The sequence below is a fragment of the Poecile atricapillus genome, chromosome 3 (genome assembly GCF_030490865.1).
Source record: "Poecile atricapillus isolate bPoeAtr1 chromosome 3, bPoeAtr1.hap1, whole genome shotgun sequence".
NCBI classification, from domain to species: Eukaryota; Metazoa; Chordata; class Aves; order Passeriformes; family Paridae; genus Poecile; species Poecile atricapillus.
The window spans coordinates 21115790-21130025 of NC_081251.1; the positions used below are offsets into that span (position 1 = coordinate 21115790).

The following is a 14236-nucleotide window of genomic DNA, read 5'->3' on the forward strand; positions in this document are numbered from 1 at the left end:
TTTCTTGCTGAGCCTGGTCCTGCTGAGGTTACTGGTAGGGAAGAGGCAGGTGCGCTGTGCCTGTGACTCACCTCAGTGGCACACAGGTAGTGTCTGGGTGTGTAGGCACCGAGCCCTGCTGTCCCTTTGGGCTGAATGCAGGGGAGCTCAGAGAGAAGGTCCCTTGCACCCAGCACATTATAAGAAGGCACAAGAGGTAGGTTTTATCCCCAGACTTTCCCAACAAACAGGTGTTTCTGGCTGCCTGTAGGTAAACTACTAAGGTAGCATATGAACAGATCTTACTTTTCACAGAACACATGGGTCTGCCGCAGACCCTGGTGTTCCATTAGGAATTAAAAGCAAATGTTCAAAACCCCTGGTGACCAGTTATCCTGCTATGGTGACAGTTTTCCACAGGGAATGACAGCACTTCCCTCTCCCCATCTGGAAACCAAGAACGTGTCAGCCTGCCGAAGCAGATTTTCCAGCTCTGGTCTCTCATCATAGGTAGGCACAGGTTAGGATTTCAGCTGTTCTAGGTTCCACGTGACGAAAGTTGTGGCTTGTTTATTTGTCTGTTTTGGCTGCTCTTGTTGAAGAATCACCTGATCTGTTGTGGCACTGAGCGTTTTCCTGGCAAAATCCAGAGTCCGTGCCAGTCACTCCTGTTTAAGACAAAGTACACCGGGGGTGTGGGCCTGTCACACAGCCGAGGAAGCCTCCCGGGGTAGTTTCAGCCACCTCGGGAGACTCAGCCTGAGTCACTGGGATGACAACACCAATTGTCACAAATATGAAGAGAATCATGTAGCAGAACATCGTGACATCCATTTAATAACTTGCTGTCTTTAATGAAACTGGATAATTATAGCTAAATGTACTGGCTATGTCACCACTGATATTTTTTTTTTCACTGTCAATCTTGCTGAGCAGGCATCTCTCGAGGGTTAACCTCTCCCGGGTGGCAGTGTTCAGCCCGCCTTGTAAACAATGCCCCCCCCGCCCGAGTGGTACAGCCGCGCCTCCCTCTCCCCATCCCGGCGCGCTCGGTGGTTGGTGCTGACGGCGGCGCATGCGTAGAGAGCGCCCGGCGGCTGCGGGTGGTGCTGTGGGACCGGCGGGTCGAGCCGGGTCGAGGCCTCCCCAGGCGGGCCGTGCCGGGCCGGGCCGGGCGCTCCTGGGGGAGCGGGGAGGGCAGTCCCGCAGGCGGGAAGGGCTGTCCTGTCATTGCGGGCAGCGCTGTGGGTGAGGAGCGGGGTTTGTGCGTCGGGGCTGGTCCCTAGGTCTGCGTGAGGAGCTCGGGGTCCCCGGGAGCGGGGGAGGGTTACGGAGGGTGTCGGTGCCGTGTCGGTGCCGTGTCGGTGCGGGGGAGGAGGAGCTGTGGCGGCCTTGATAGAGCCAGGGCTTGCGGTAGTGGGTCGCGCTGTGCAGGGCCTGGTCGGGCCGTGGGATTGGTGTGTTTTGCCCTGGTTTTCCCCGGGGAGATGAGGGCGAGGGGGCTGCTGGGACGTCGAGTCTGTCTTGCCAGGTGTGATGCCGGGGGATGCCCGAAGGGTCTTCGGGGCTCCCGGTCCATCCCCTCCTTAGAGCGGGGCACCTGCGAGCAAAGGGCAGGGCGAGTAGGTGCCCCACAGGGTGCACTCCGGGGAGTGCTGGTGATATTTGCTGCCTGCTGAAGCAAGGCGGGAGCTTCTTGCCGTGCGCTGTGCCCTCGGTGGTCTTTGTGGCCTTTTCACTTGCGTTGACCAGACTCCCTTACGCACGCTGTTGTTAAGCGCTCACAGGTTGGAGCGGGTGTTGTGGTGGTCTTGCTCGTATCATCTATATGGTTCATAAAACCACCTGGAGTTGATGTATTTCTGTATTATCAGGCTTTTCCCTCCCCACAAGCCTTTGTTTTTGAACTACAGCGTGTTCAGGAAGTTTCAGACAACTTGAGGCACTTAATGCTGGGCTGTTCAGCTAATTACACTGATGTTGCTAATAATATGTAATAATGCTGCTTGTCTGCATTCCATACTCTTTTTCCATTTTTGAATATGGGTTCTTTTGGAAAGTGGCTTAATGTTCATAAACTGATTGCAGAGTCTTATTTTGAGCCATGATCATTACAGCCCCTTTTTGGTATAAGTGGTCCCCCGTACTGCATTAGTTTTCTGTAGTTTTATGTCCTGGATCTGTATTTATGATTCTGAATTGCACCCAAAGCTGTAGCAAATGCTGGGAAATCAGTGCAGGAGAAGCAGGGGAGTAGGAAAGTAACTGCGCAATGCTGTTGAAATAAAAGTTTCATAAGTAATAAAACAGGATTTTCTTCCTGTATTTTCTCTTTCTTTCTTGCCTTCCTACTTGACCCTCTTCTGCTTTTGCTTCAACGCAAAATTATTTTGTGCTAGTAGGGACTTCACAGGCCAGTTGTAAATCTTGTTGCTTAAGGTTTTTTTTGTCTGTCTACCTCTCTTTGGGATGACTGTACCTAGTGGCAACAGGATCAAAGTCATAACTGCGGTGGATGTAAGCCCTCTATGGTTTAGAATATATATATATATATAGATGTACTTAAAAATTCACTTAAATATTTTCTTCTTGTTCCAGATGAAAGAGTTCATGCTTACTGGTTTGCACAACAGAAGAGACTAAATAGGCTTGAAGGAAACTATAGTGGGGATGAGAAGTGTCAAAAGAGAAGAAATGAATCCTACAAATGATGATCCGGTGTTTGGGACCATTTTTGACTGGGACTATCTCTTGTGGGAAGTTCGTTTGACATTTTTAGCTGCTGGTTTTTTAATCTACTTGGGAGTATTTCTTCTGTCTCACTGGTTGTCTTCTTGGAGAAGTACTACTTACTGTGCCTTGCATGCAAAGGAGAAGGTGTTTTGGAATATGGCAGTCACACGTGGTGTGTTTGGACTTCAGAGTTGTGTTGCTGGGTTATGGGCTTTGCTCATAGATCCCGTTTTTCATGCTGACAAAGTTTATTCACAGCAAAAGTGGAGTTGGTTTAACTGTTTAATAGCAGCTGGATTTTTCTTGCTTGAAAATGTAGCAGTTCACGTGTCCAACATAATTTTTAGAACTTTTGATGTTTTCTTGGTAGTTCATCATTTGCTTGCTTTTGGTGGCTTGGCTGGTTTAGTAATTAATGTGAAATCTGGACATTATCTGCCTTTGATGGGAATGTTACTGGAGATGAGTACTCCCTCAACATGCATTTCCTGGATGCTTCTGAAGGTAAGAATGTGATAATTTTCAGATTATGTTTGTAACAGTTTTCATGCATTTCACTTGTTCATAGATAATCTGTGTGGTTTGTTTGGATAGTTTTTCATCAAATCTGCATTTATCCAACTGGTATCTGTGTTATGGTCATACCTGCTTTTGTCATGATGGCACTTGTGCAGGCCTCCATGTAGGTTTGTTTGGTCCTGTGTGCATGCACAGTGGGATGGTATAGATCCATACCAAGTTAGGGATGCCATATATATGTGGAGTAACACTGCACTATGAGGAAAAAATATCTGAGAGTGTGTGTATATGAAAGCTGGATATTTGTATTAGTTCTACAGATTCCTCAGTTCCTTATCTTGAAGTAACAATCTCACTTCTGCATACTTTGTGTTCTTATTTTTCTAGGCTGGCCGTGCTAACACCCTTTTCTGGAAGGCAAACCAGTGGGTGATGATCCATCTGTTCCACTGCCGCATGATTCTTACCTACCACATGTGGTGGGTGTGTATTTTCAATTGGAATTCTATTGTAGAAAATCTGGGACTTCTTCACTTTATTGTTTTATTCTCTGGATTATTTGCTGTTACACTAATACTTAACCCATACTGGACATACAAAAAAACTCAGCAACTCCTCAGCCCAACTGATTGGAACTTTGAAAATAAAGCAGTGGAAAATGGAAAATTAAATGGTGAAACACATCAAAAGAAGAGGATATAGCATTGAAACAGCAATTTCCCAGCAGGGTAACAGAAGAGTACAATGCAAAATCATTCTTTGCACGTAAACTAGAAGATTTTGCAAGAAGCGCATTGACACAGTGACTGCTGGTAGCACTCTGTATGCATCACAAGTGTTGAAAAGCATTGTTTGTATTTCTTATGTGTATACATACAAGAACTTCAACCCTTGTTATGAATTACATCAACAATTTATCAGCTTGGACAGTATTTCATAATTTAGTAGTAATGTGCTCCCTAATGACATGTTTTCTTTCCTAATGCTTCAAAGTGGCTTTACAGTAAGTCATCTGTTAAGCTCAACTTGCATCAAGTTTAGCTTGAATCCTATTTCACATATGGTGGAGATACTGATACTGAAAATTGTGTTGTTTATTAAGATCAATTATGATCCAAGTTAGGTATGCATGGGTACCTAATTTCTGTGTGTTAGTGAATCATTCCAAGTGGAAGAACTGGTCAGTGGTAGAATGCAGTCATAGCCTGGGTTTGGGTTTTGTTGTTGGCTGGTTTGTGGGTTTTGGGTTTTTCGGTATTTGTTTTCCTTTTTTTCTTTTAAGTGCACTTTAGGAACAGGAAAGTAATTGTTTGAGTTTTTGCTGTCAAAGTTGTAGTTTTTCGAGGTTGCCCTTAGTATGGCAGGAGTTCATATCCATCAAAACCATGCATGTGGAGATCCATGCATTTGCCATTTGAGTGGTCTGGTCGGTAATCATAGTGGCCCCTTCTGGACTTGAAATCAATGAAATACAAGTGGCAACACCAGAAAGTCACCAGAAGGTGCCTGTGTATTGTCCTTGAAAAAAAATGCTGCTTGATTAGTAAAATTATTTCATTTGTAGGTCCCACATGATGGGTCATGCAATTAGTTCCGCTAGTGCTTCTGTTATGGTTCCTCTTATTTTTGGGAATGCAATTAGTTTTAGATGGTTTCAGAACCTGAGGTGACTCCTTTATGGAGGAAAGCCCATATCACCTCCTGTAGGATTTCAGTTATTTTAATATTATAATTTAACTTTAAAGAACATACCAAGTGACACTAACAGTCCTTTGCACTATATCTGCCGCATCACAAAAATCTTTCCTTGACCTGAGAAACCGGGTTGTTCTTTAGATAGGGACTAATGGTGATGGATGTTCTCCCACTTAAAATATTGGTGTGATGGTTCCTGGGTGAAATGTTGGGAAGTGGATGGAGGGATAAAGATCACGATAGAAGAGAGTGACGCCTAGTGGCAGGAGAATGACAGAGGTTATTTGTTTTGATGCATGGAACAAATGAGATTTTTAAAAAATGGTTAATTGGAACTCTGTGTGACAGGACTGCTACACAGGTTTATTTCCCAAAGCTTTAAAACTGGGAAAGCCCAAGCTGTGAAAAATTTTAGATCAAGCCATGAATTAGAGACTTTGTGGATTGATCTGTGGTGGAACATACTGTTTTAAACATGTGAGGGAAGCACTCTTTGGTGTGAACAGCCCCATTTTATTAATTTTTGTTGGGAATGTCTTTGATTTGTTCTGGAGTGAAGGGAGTAGTCGGGTTGCTCTGTTCCCTAATTCACTCTGTGTGAGTACAGAGTTGATTGCTGTTCTATGAAGTGAAGGAAACTGCTTACTTTAGGTCACAAATACATATCCAGATATTGTTGATAATGATGAAGTGGTGCATATCTGAAATTGCCCATTCAAAACCAGGCTGAGGGTCACAGCAATTTTACACAGCCCTGTCTGTTATTCTGCTTATATTTAATAGATAAAATCTAAATTTTGAGCTACCTACTTATTTTTAAGATGGGCAAAATTAAGTTGCAGTGTTGCCTGCCTGGGTGCCATCCTGTAGTAAAAAGGGTTCTCAAAAGTTTGAAATGGTGTACCTGTCTTGAGGAGTTGTCTGAGGGAGAATAATGTTAAAAGCACTTTGGAAGAAACCATAAGGATGAATTGCTTGCCTGTGGAGCCAAAAAATATGATCTGAATGCATATCTTGCAGAATCCAAACCTCACTTGCAAGAGTTCCAGGGAGAAAGGCAGAGAGTAAGTCATATGGTATCAGAATGATGGTGTACTCTGTGAAGTTCAAAACTTGAAGATTTGGAGTGGATAAAACAAGATAATAATTGTTAAAATCCCAGCTACAGAATTCTGAAGAATCCTAACAGAAAATGGAAGCATCAGAAGTGTGGGATGACTGTGTAATTCTTATAGTGGCTGGCTAAAGAATGTGAAGTTCCTATGTGCTAAAATAAAATAATATGGAGGGTGGGGGTTAGTAGTTAATTGAGACTGAAAAAAGACAGCTGGAAATTTATGTCATAGTGCCAGATGTCTAAAGTTTAATATATTATTAATTTGTGTAACTTTATTAATTGAATTTAAAATCTTAAATTAAAATTATGGTTTTATCATCATAATTCAGTCTTTTTAGTTTGCATCCTAGTGTGAGTTTTTTCACAAAAAGACTTGGGGTTTGCATGTCTTAACTATATAATGTTAATGTTAGAGCCCCTCTTAACCTATATACTGGTAGACCAGCTAGAACAAGAAAGTTATAAAGCAAATAACAGCACTTATTTTATTTCTGTTGGTTTAAGGGTACTTTACAGTCCAGCTGAAGAAATACAACACAACAAAAATACAGACCTTTCTTCTTCATCTCCTTCATGGCTTTGTGTTGGCGTTAGCAGCTCTGTTACACAGAGCCTCTTTTATTACACTTGAGTATAAAAGGACCTTTTATAAGGGCATGTAGTGATAGGACAAGGGTAATGGCTTTAAACTAAAAGAAGGAGAGATAGATTATATTAGGAAGAAATTGTTTCCTGTGAGGGTGGTGAGGCACTTGAACAGGTTGTCCAGAGAGGTTGTGCATACCACATCCCTGGAAGTGTTCCAGGTGAGGTTGGATGGGGCTTTGAACAATCTGGAGTAGTGGAAGGTGTCCCTGCCTACAGCAGGAGTGTTGGAACTAGGTAATCTGTAAAGTCTCTTCCAATCCCAGACTTCTGGGATTCTTCACTGTCTGTTGACTGGTCCCCTTTGGAGGATTTTCTGGTTTATTATTGTGAAAGACACGTTGCTCTGAAACAAGTCTGAAAAAGTTATTGAACTGAGGATTTTGGTGTCTGTTTACCCTTATAAGTAAGTGTTCCTTTTCAGCCCAAAGGTAGAGTAGCTAAATCTTGTTACAAATTTTATTAAGTGAAATTTATCCCAGTCCTGGGCCTTCTTATACAGCCTCATCCACAGTTCCATCTAGAAAAATTCAATTAGCTTCAGCAGTGTCTGGTTTGGGTCACAGGGTATGGTGCTGTGGATTTGGAAAACTTGCATAATGTGATTTTGGATTAATTATTTGTTTGCCAAGGTGATTGCTATGGACTTGCCTCTGCTTTCTTGTTGAACGAGCTGAATTGAGGAGTGGTGTTTGTGTCACCTTTCTGACTGGAGCTTTTTTTTAAAAAAAAATCCAAACAACAAAAACCCAAATCAGCAAACTGTGATGAGGATAATGGTCTTCAGTTGTTTTGGTTTGGGTTTTTTTTGTTTTTTTAAAGAAAAATATCTGATCTGAGACACTTTTTTCAGTCATCTGGCTCTTACTGTCTTCATACAACATTCCTAAATCACAGTTTGTGTTTTCCTCCGTTTATATCCTGTTTTTTTTTTCTCCAAAACTTGTCATTGTTTTCCCCCCTGAACCCACCAATTTTCTTTATTTTTTATTCTTACTTGCAGTACTGGTCATGATGTTGGAGGAGTCACATTACCACTGCAATAATTTTGTCTAGTAGTTTTCAATACATCCTGCCATCTTCCACTAAATATCCATGTCCAAATCTTTCAGAGTCTTTTTATGTTTTCCTGATAACATGGATTAAATATTGATGTGATGTGCAGTTATAAGAAACCTTCTTTAACCTCAGGGAGACTCCCCCTTAAAGTGAATTTAAAAGTGTTAAGCAAACTCAAGTCTTCCCTTGTACAATGTAATGTTTGTTGAAAAGCATCTTTTTACATAAATAAAAGTATTTTATTGAATAGCTGTCTCTCGTGAGTTTCATTTACTGATTAATATAATGCCTGCTATTTTTTACTTGCTATTTGTGTCTCAAACAGTTTTTGCAGTACATGCACTAAAAAAGTGATTTATTTTGAAATGTTAAACTTGACAAAGGTAATGTCATATTAATGAAAATAGCTATAAAAATCTTGCAAACCACTGTCCTTTCACCAGCATTTCATGTCTAATTCACACAAGCATGTTTAGAACACTAGAAGCTGTGCTATATATAAGTATGTATTAAAAACAGTTTAAAAACCATCTCTTGGGAATGGTCCTTCTGACTTGTGTATTTGAAGTGTGTGGTCCATTTTTGCATTGGGCTCTGACCATGAAGATACTTCATTTGGTACCACATGATGCTTCATGGTAAGCTACCTTAAATAAACAATAAAAACAATGGACATAAAGACCAAAAACTTGCCCCACTGCAAAACAGTAAAGTACAGTTCTAAGCATTTCTTTCAGGATGTTTTTCAGGAATTAATTCCTGATGCTTTTTAGTTAGTTAGTCAAGGGAACAGCATCATTACTGGCATTTTATTTATTCTTATATGAATGCACAGTGCAAGCAACTGATTGGCTGCCTCTGCAGCACAGTCCCCAAGATTAATTGAAGCAGAAGCAAGACATTCTTGTGTACAGCTCCACTAACTGTGAGATTATGTGTGGGTAGAGACTGGGATGGGAAGAACAATGTATTATAGTGTTGGTATGGGTAAAGTACCCTTTTTTTTCTGGTAAATAATCTGTAAAATGAATTTAAATGTTATTGTTTTGCTATTTGGGTGTTTCAATTAATAGGTAAATACATTTTACTTGGTAGTGTTAAACATATTCTTAGAAAAATATTGGAGCAGACTTGTGCCAACAATGTTATATACAGCAGTTACAATCTTTTGGTCTTGTATCATTGCACTGTTGCTTAATTTAGAAGCAAAAAATGCAAGCAGTGGTCATTAATGAAGGAAACTATGCCTGTTGTAGTTGTCAGCCCCCAGATGGGTTTCCAGTATTGGAGGAGACATTTCATGCTCTGGATCTGATTGACTACCACATTCTGCTGGTGGTGGTGCCACAGAGCAGGCACAAATATTTTGCAGCACACTGTGCCTTCCGCTTTTCCCTAAGTTGAGTACTGATGAATGGGGTGGAATGATGATTGTACAGCAAACCTGCAAGGCCACAGCAGACCTTGTTCATAGTTCAAGGTGGCAGATAGGCCAAGCTTGGAAGGAGTGGGGCCTGCTCGTCCATCCACAAATCAGAAAGCAAGGAAATTGGCTGTGCCAATGTGCTTGCTGCTACTGTGTGTTCTTAGAGCCAGTTAGGGTTACTTCTGAGTCTTTAGGAGTATGACCTGAGCAGAGAGACTGACAATTTAATACTAGCTTTTTCAGAGGCAGTACTTCTGCTCTGAAATTTTTATTTTCTTGTATGATTGCCTCTGCTACTTTGACTGCTTGGCTCACATTAGCGTGATGTGTAAGCTGACAGTGTTTTCACCACTATGTCCACTGTAAAGAATTGTGGGGTTTTAGTACTGGTAATTGATTCTGACAGCTCCAGGTATTTGCTTGGATTTATATATTGCTATATAGATCTTCAACTTCCTTCTCTTTCCTTGCTGCTTCTGGTGCTAAAAGCAGTTTACTGTGTGTACACAGCATTTTGTTACTGAAGTTGTGCTCATTCAAGTTTAAGCATGGGGCTTGCAACAAGAAGGGGACAAAATATACCTGAGAAAGGACTAATTTCATAGAAGGTAGAGAGTTGACTTTCCTATGTTTCTGAACCTTGCAGTTCTGCTCTCAGGCTCTTTTAAGTGTAAATCAAGGTGATAAATATGATACCATGAAAAAGCCATGCAGACAAACTACAGAAGTATATAAAGTACTTTTGCACAGAGGTTTGCATAGAGTAGGCAGATAGCATCCAATGAGCTTGTTCAACTTGTTTTGTGGGTTGTATTTACAGGTAGAAAGTATAACCTGGAAAGTGGCAGTAGCCTTCCTAAGGAGTCATTAGGAATTAAATAAGAAAAAAAGCTTTTGGATGAGGTTTATGGAACTGGTTGTTACATTTTATACTGCTGACGAGGTTGTGGTTACATATTGAATATGTAGTTTTTCTTTTGCTTTAACTCTTCCTTTTTTCTCTCAGCATGATATTACTGTGACATGGTTGAGACTAAGTTTAAAAACTTTTTAGGCCATCAAAATTGCTAAGCAATATATTGCCCAAGGCTGAAAGAGCCTAAAGTCTGTTCTAATTTAATTTATTCTTGTATCATCACTGCCTTTTTATCTTACATAATTATTTTTTACCCCTGGAGACTCTTTTGCGTATTCATGAATACAAATCAATCTGCTCTTTTGTTTTCCCAGCCGTCCTAATACTCTGTCACTTTCCCCACTTATTCATTTTTATTACATGTTGACAGCTTAGAGTTGTACATAGTATTTGATATAAAGTCTTGTATTACTCTAGTACCTCCTTTCCTCCCCGAGGAACAGTTGGCCAAAGGCTGCATTTGTCTTTCAGGGTTGCACCGCCTCAGCGCTTTGTGGTGCTCCTGAGAGGAAATTCACTCAAGTTTTTCCCTTTATCAGCTTCAGAAGGAAGAAGAGCCATCAGAGAACAGTGAAACAACTGTAGGAATGTGTTATAGAAACAACTTGTGCACGTGACTGTCTGGGGTATGAGTGCCCAGGTCCCGGCAGCACTGGGGGTTCTGTCTGGAGAGGCCGGGGCTGCCCCAGCTGGACACAGCTGGTTCCAGCCGGACACAGCAGGTTCTGGCCGGACACAGCAGGTTCTGGCCGGACACAGCAGGTTCCGGCTGGACACAGCCGGTTCCTGCCGGACACAGCCGGTTCCGGCCGGACACAGCCGGTTCCTGCCGGACACAGCCGGTTCCAGCCGGACACAGCCAGTTCCAGCCGGGCACAGCCAGTTCCAGCCGGACCCAGCTGGTTCCAGCCGGGCACAGCCGGTACCGGCCAGACACAGCTGGACACAGTCGTATCCAGCTGCCCACTGCAGGGCACGGTTGAGCCACAGCTGAGGCAGGAGCATCATCATATTTAACATAGGTAAAGAAGGGCAAAAAGTGCTGCAGAAAAGTGAGGAGTGAGGAGAACAAAGTGAAAGAAACAGCTCTGCAAACACCAAGTTCAGTGAAGAAGGAGGGAGAGAAGCTGCCCCAAGGCACCAGGGCAGCCCGTGGAGGAGCCCTTGAAGGAGCAGGTTTATCCTGAAGGACTGCAGCCTGTGGGAGGCACCCTCACTAATGCAGAGGAGAAACAAGAGGAGGAAGAAGTACCGGGAGGAGCGGTTATTGACTGATCACAACCCCAGTTCCCATCCCACTCTGCCCCTCGGGGTGGAGGAGGCCAAGGAGCTGGGAATGGAGTGATGTTGAGCCTGGTGAGGAGGAAGAACAGAGAGGGGGAGGGTCTTTTTACTTTTGTCTTTGTTTCTTACCATCCCATTTTTAATTTTAATCGGGAAAAAATGAAATTGCCCCAAGCTGAGCCTGTTTGGCCCATGACAGTAGTTGCTAAGGGATCTTCTTGTCTTCATTTTGACCTACAAGATTTCCATTTTATTTTCTTCCCCAATCCTTCCCCCAGTGTGGAATGAGAACAACTGGGTGAGGGTCTGGTTGCTGGCCAGGGTCAACCCATCACAGGAAGTTATGGTATCAGCTGTACTATCACTTATGTACCTCCCATGACAAATGAGATGATGTAACACAAGGGCCCTGCTCCTGAGAAATATTAAAATGTAGGAAAATTTATACCTAGTCTGTCTGAATTGGCAGTCTGAGAATTTGACTTGCAAATACTTCTCACAAAAGAAGGAAAGAAGTGAAATGAAGTGCATTTGTGAAAGAAGTTGTAGTGCTGGTAAAAGTTCACAATATTATAAAATTCTATTGTCAGGTTAACCTGTAGTAATGTGCCCAGAACTGAGAACTGTCTCCCAGTTGTGGTGCTGGTGCTTCAGGAAGATGTGGAAGATGAGTCAGCAGTAGGCATCAAAGCAGAATGTGAATAAGCAGTGTTTTTATAAACCCAAATGTTATTTTTGATGTAATAGTCTGAATTTAGGAAAATTGTGGTTTGCTTTTATTTTTTAAAATAAATATATAGTATATATAAATAAATAAATAAGTCAGTCTGGTTTTGTAAGGAGAGGGACCTGTAACTTGACAAGGCTCCAGCATGTGTTCTGCAGATGCTCAAGTTAAGCAAGCTCGTTGGATGTCTTGGCTTGGTGTTGTTTCTAAGGAATTACAGTAAGCAAATGACATACTGTCTTCATGGGGGATACAGCTGGGAACAACAGAATTTCCAGTGGATGAATACTCCCTAGGAAAAAGTGCCAGCTACATTGGCTGTTAAATGGAAGAATCTGAGAAAACTAGGCTTTCCTGGGGAACTTGATAACCTAAATTTTAGTTGTTTTGTTCAGATTTCATGCAGTGTTTTGGAAAGCAATCTATTGGAATGATGTCTTATATCTTAGGTGTCATAAATTTAGGTGTACATTCAACCATGCCAATTTCCATGGAGAGAGAAAAAAGGCACCCCTTCTTCATGGCATTGTGTTGCAGGGGGTCAGGTCACCACCCGGGGCTGATGGTGTCCTTCAGATGCCTGGTACATGAGCTGGAGTCGATGGATAGTGCAGATGTACGGTGAAGATGCAAGGGGTAGATGGCTTATGTGCAGTAGCTTGGAGGTGAAGCATCTTTGCTGAAGCCCCAGTAATCAGAAATGATAGTAAGTAAATTTTGGTGTGGTCTCATGCAAGCATCACCAGTAAAACCAATTTAAACATCAACTTCTTGGAATCTGGTTGTAAAAAGCATCATGTTAACAGTGGAGACAGCCATTATCTGTAGTCTAATTGTCAACAACTAATTATGGGTGGATAAATAATGAATTTTTGATTGCAATGATTAGGGTGCTAATTATTACTGCTGTAGTAATATAAGGCTGTTGCCTTATAAAACAGTAGGAAAGTGCAAGTTATTTGGAAAGTTAGTTTTTTTTTCTTTTTCATAAATTGATCTGCTATTGCTGGATTTGTCCAACAAGGTTTCCACAGCCACCTTTTATTGGAATATATGTATGGTCACCAGAATCAAAAAAAGGACCTGTCAAAGATCAAAAGGGGTCACAAAAAGTCTTAAAGAAGGATTTCAATTTTGTCTAAGATAATTGTGAAATATAATCTTTGAAAGGTAATTATAAAAGGGAGGATTTAATGCACATAGATTGTGAGATAGGTTTCAAAAGGAGAAGGATATTGCTAGTAAATGGTATTTTGAATTACAGAATCAAGCTAGTTGTCCTTGGTTACTTTTTAAAGTGGCCTCTTGTGATAAGTACTATTAAACAGTTTGCCAAAGATTGATTCCCCACCACTTCAGCTCCTGAAATGACAGCTTGGCGTGAGCGAAATGCAACATATTTTAAAAATTACAGAAACAACAGGATGAAATGGTCTGTGATTGAACTGAGTGGTCTCTGATATGAACTGAACACCATAAAGGGTATTCCTGGCCTTAACTTTTACATATGGCCCAATTTTCTTGTTCCTTCCACTGGAAATTCTTACATAGAACCTGTAGAGCTATGTGAAAGCGTTTTTCAGTCTATGCCATGATGAACTGCATTAAAAATAAATAAATTTGCTAAAATGGGAATGTTTTTTGAAAGGAATAGTTAAAAAACATTGTGATTTAGACTGTATGAACCCACACAAAGACTTGGACAATTGTGAATCTGTGTTGTTAAACTACAGACAAAGAGAAAATGTAGGGGAAAGGCAGATTAATCAAATGCCACCATTTTCTAGTAATGTTTTCCTCTAACGACAATGAATTTACTATTTACTGTGTGTGCTTTATGACTCACTGTAGAATGAGTTTACTTAAATAGGCGGGGATCACTGCTGGATGATGCACGGATTTTTGAACAGCATTTAGCTTGAATATTTCATTCTTAAAAGTGGTCCAAAGTTTTTAGATAATACTTAACAACATTAAATAGTTGTAATGACTTATAATTTATTCAAGAATTTATAATGTACTTAAGAGCATTTATTTTTATTGAAGTTTGTCAGATGTATACACGGGTATATTGTAAAGTACACATTTGCAAAATGATTGCATCTTGTAAAGGTTTTTTCTATTTTAACTAACTGG

The 14236-nt window shown here is 41.3% G+C and overlaps 1 protein-coding gene across 1 annotated transcript; it reads left to right on the plus strand.

Moving 5' to 3' along the window:
- The first annotated feature begins 1064 nt into the window (after positions 1-1064).
- Positions 1065-7994, plus strand: CLN8 (CLN8 transmembrane ER and ERGIC protein). The gene is made up of 3 exons (XM_058835659.1): positions 1065-1227; positions 2578-3216; positions 3619-7994. The coding sequence occupies exons 2-3, from the start codon at positions 2650-2652 to the stop codon at positions 3931-3933; spliced, it is 882 nt and encodes a 293-aa protein (XP_058691642.1). The 5' UTR covers positions 1065-1227; positions 2578-2649; the 3' UTR covers positions 3934-7994.
- The last annotated feature ends 6242 nt before the right edge of the window (positions 7995-14236 follow it).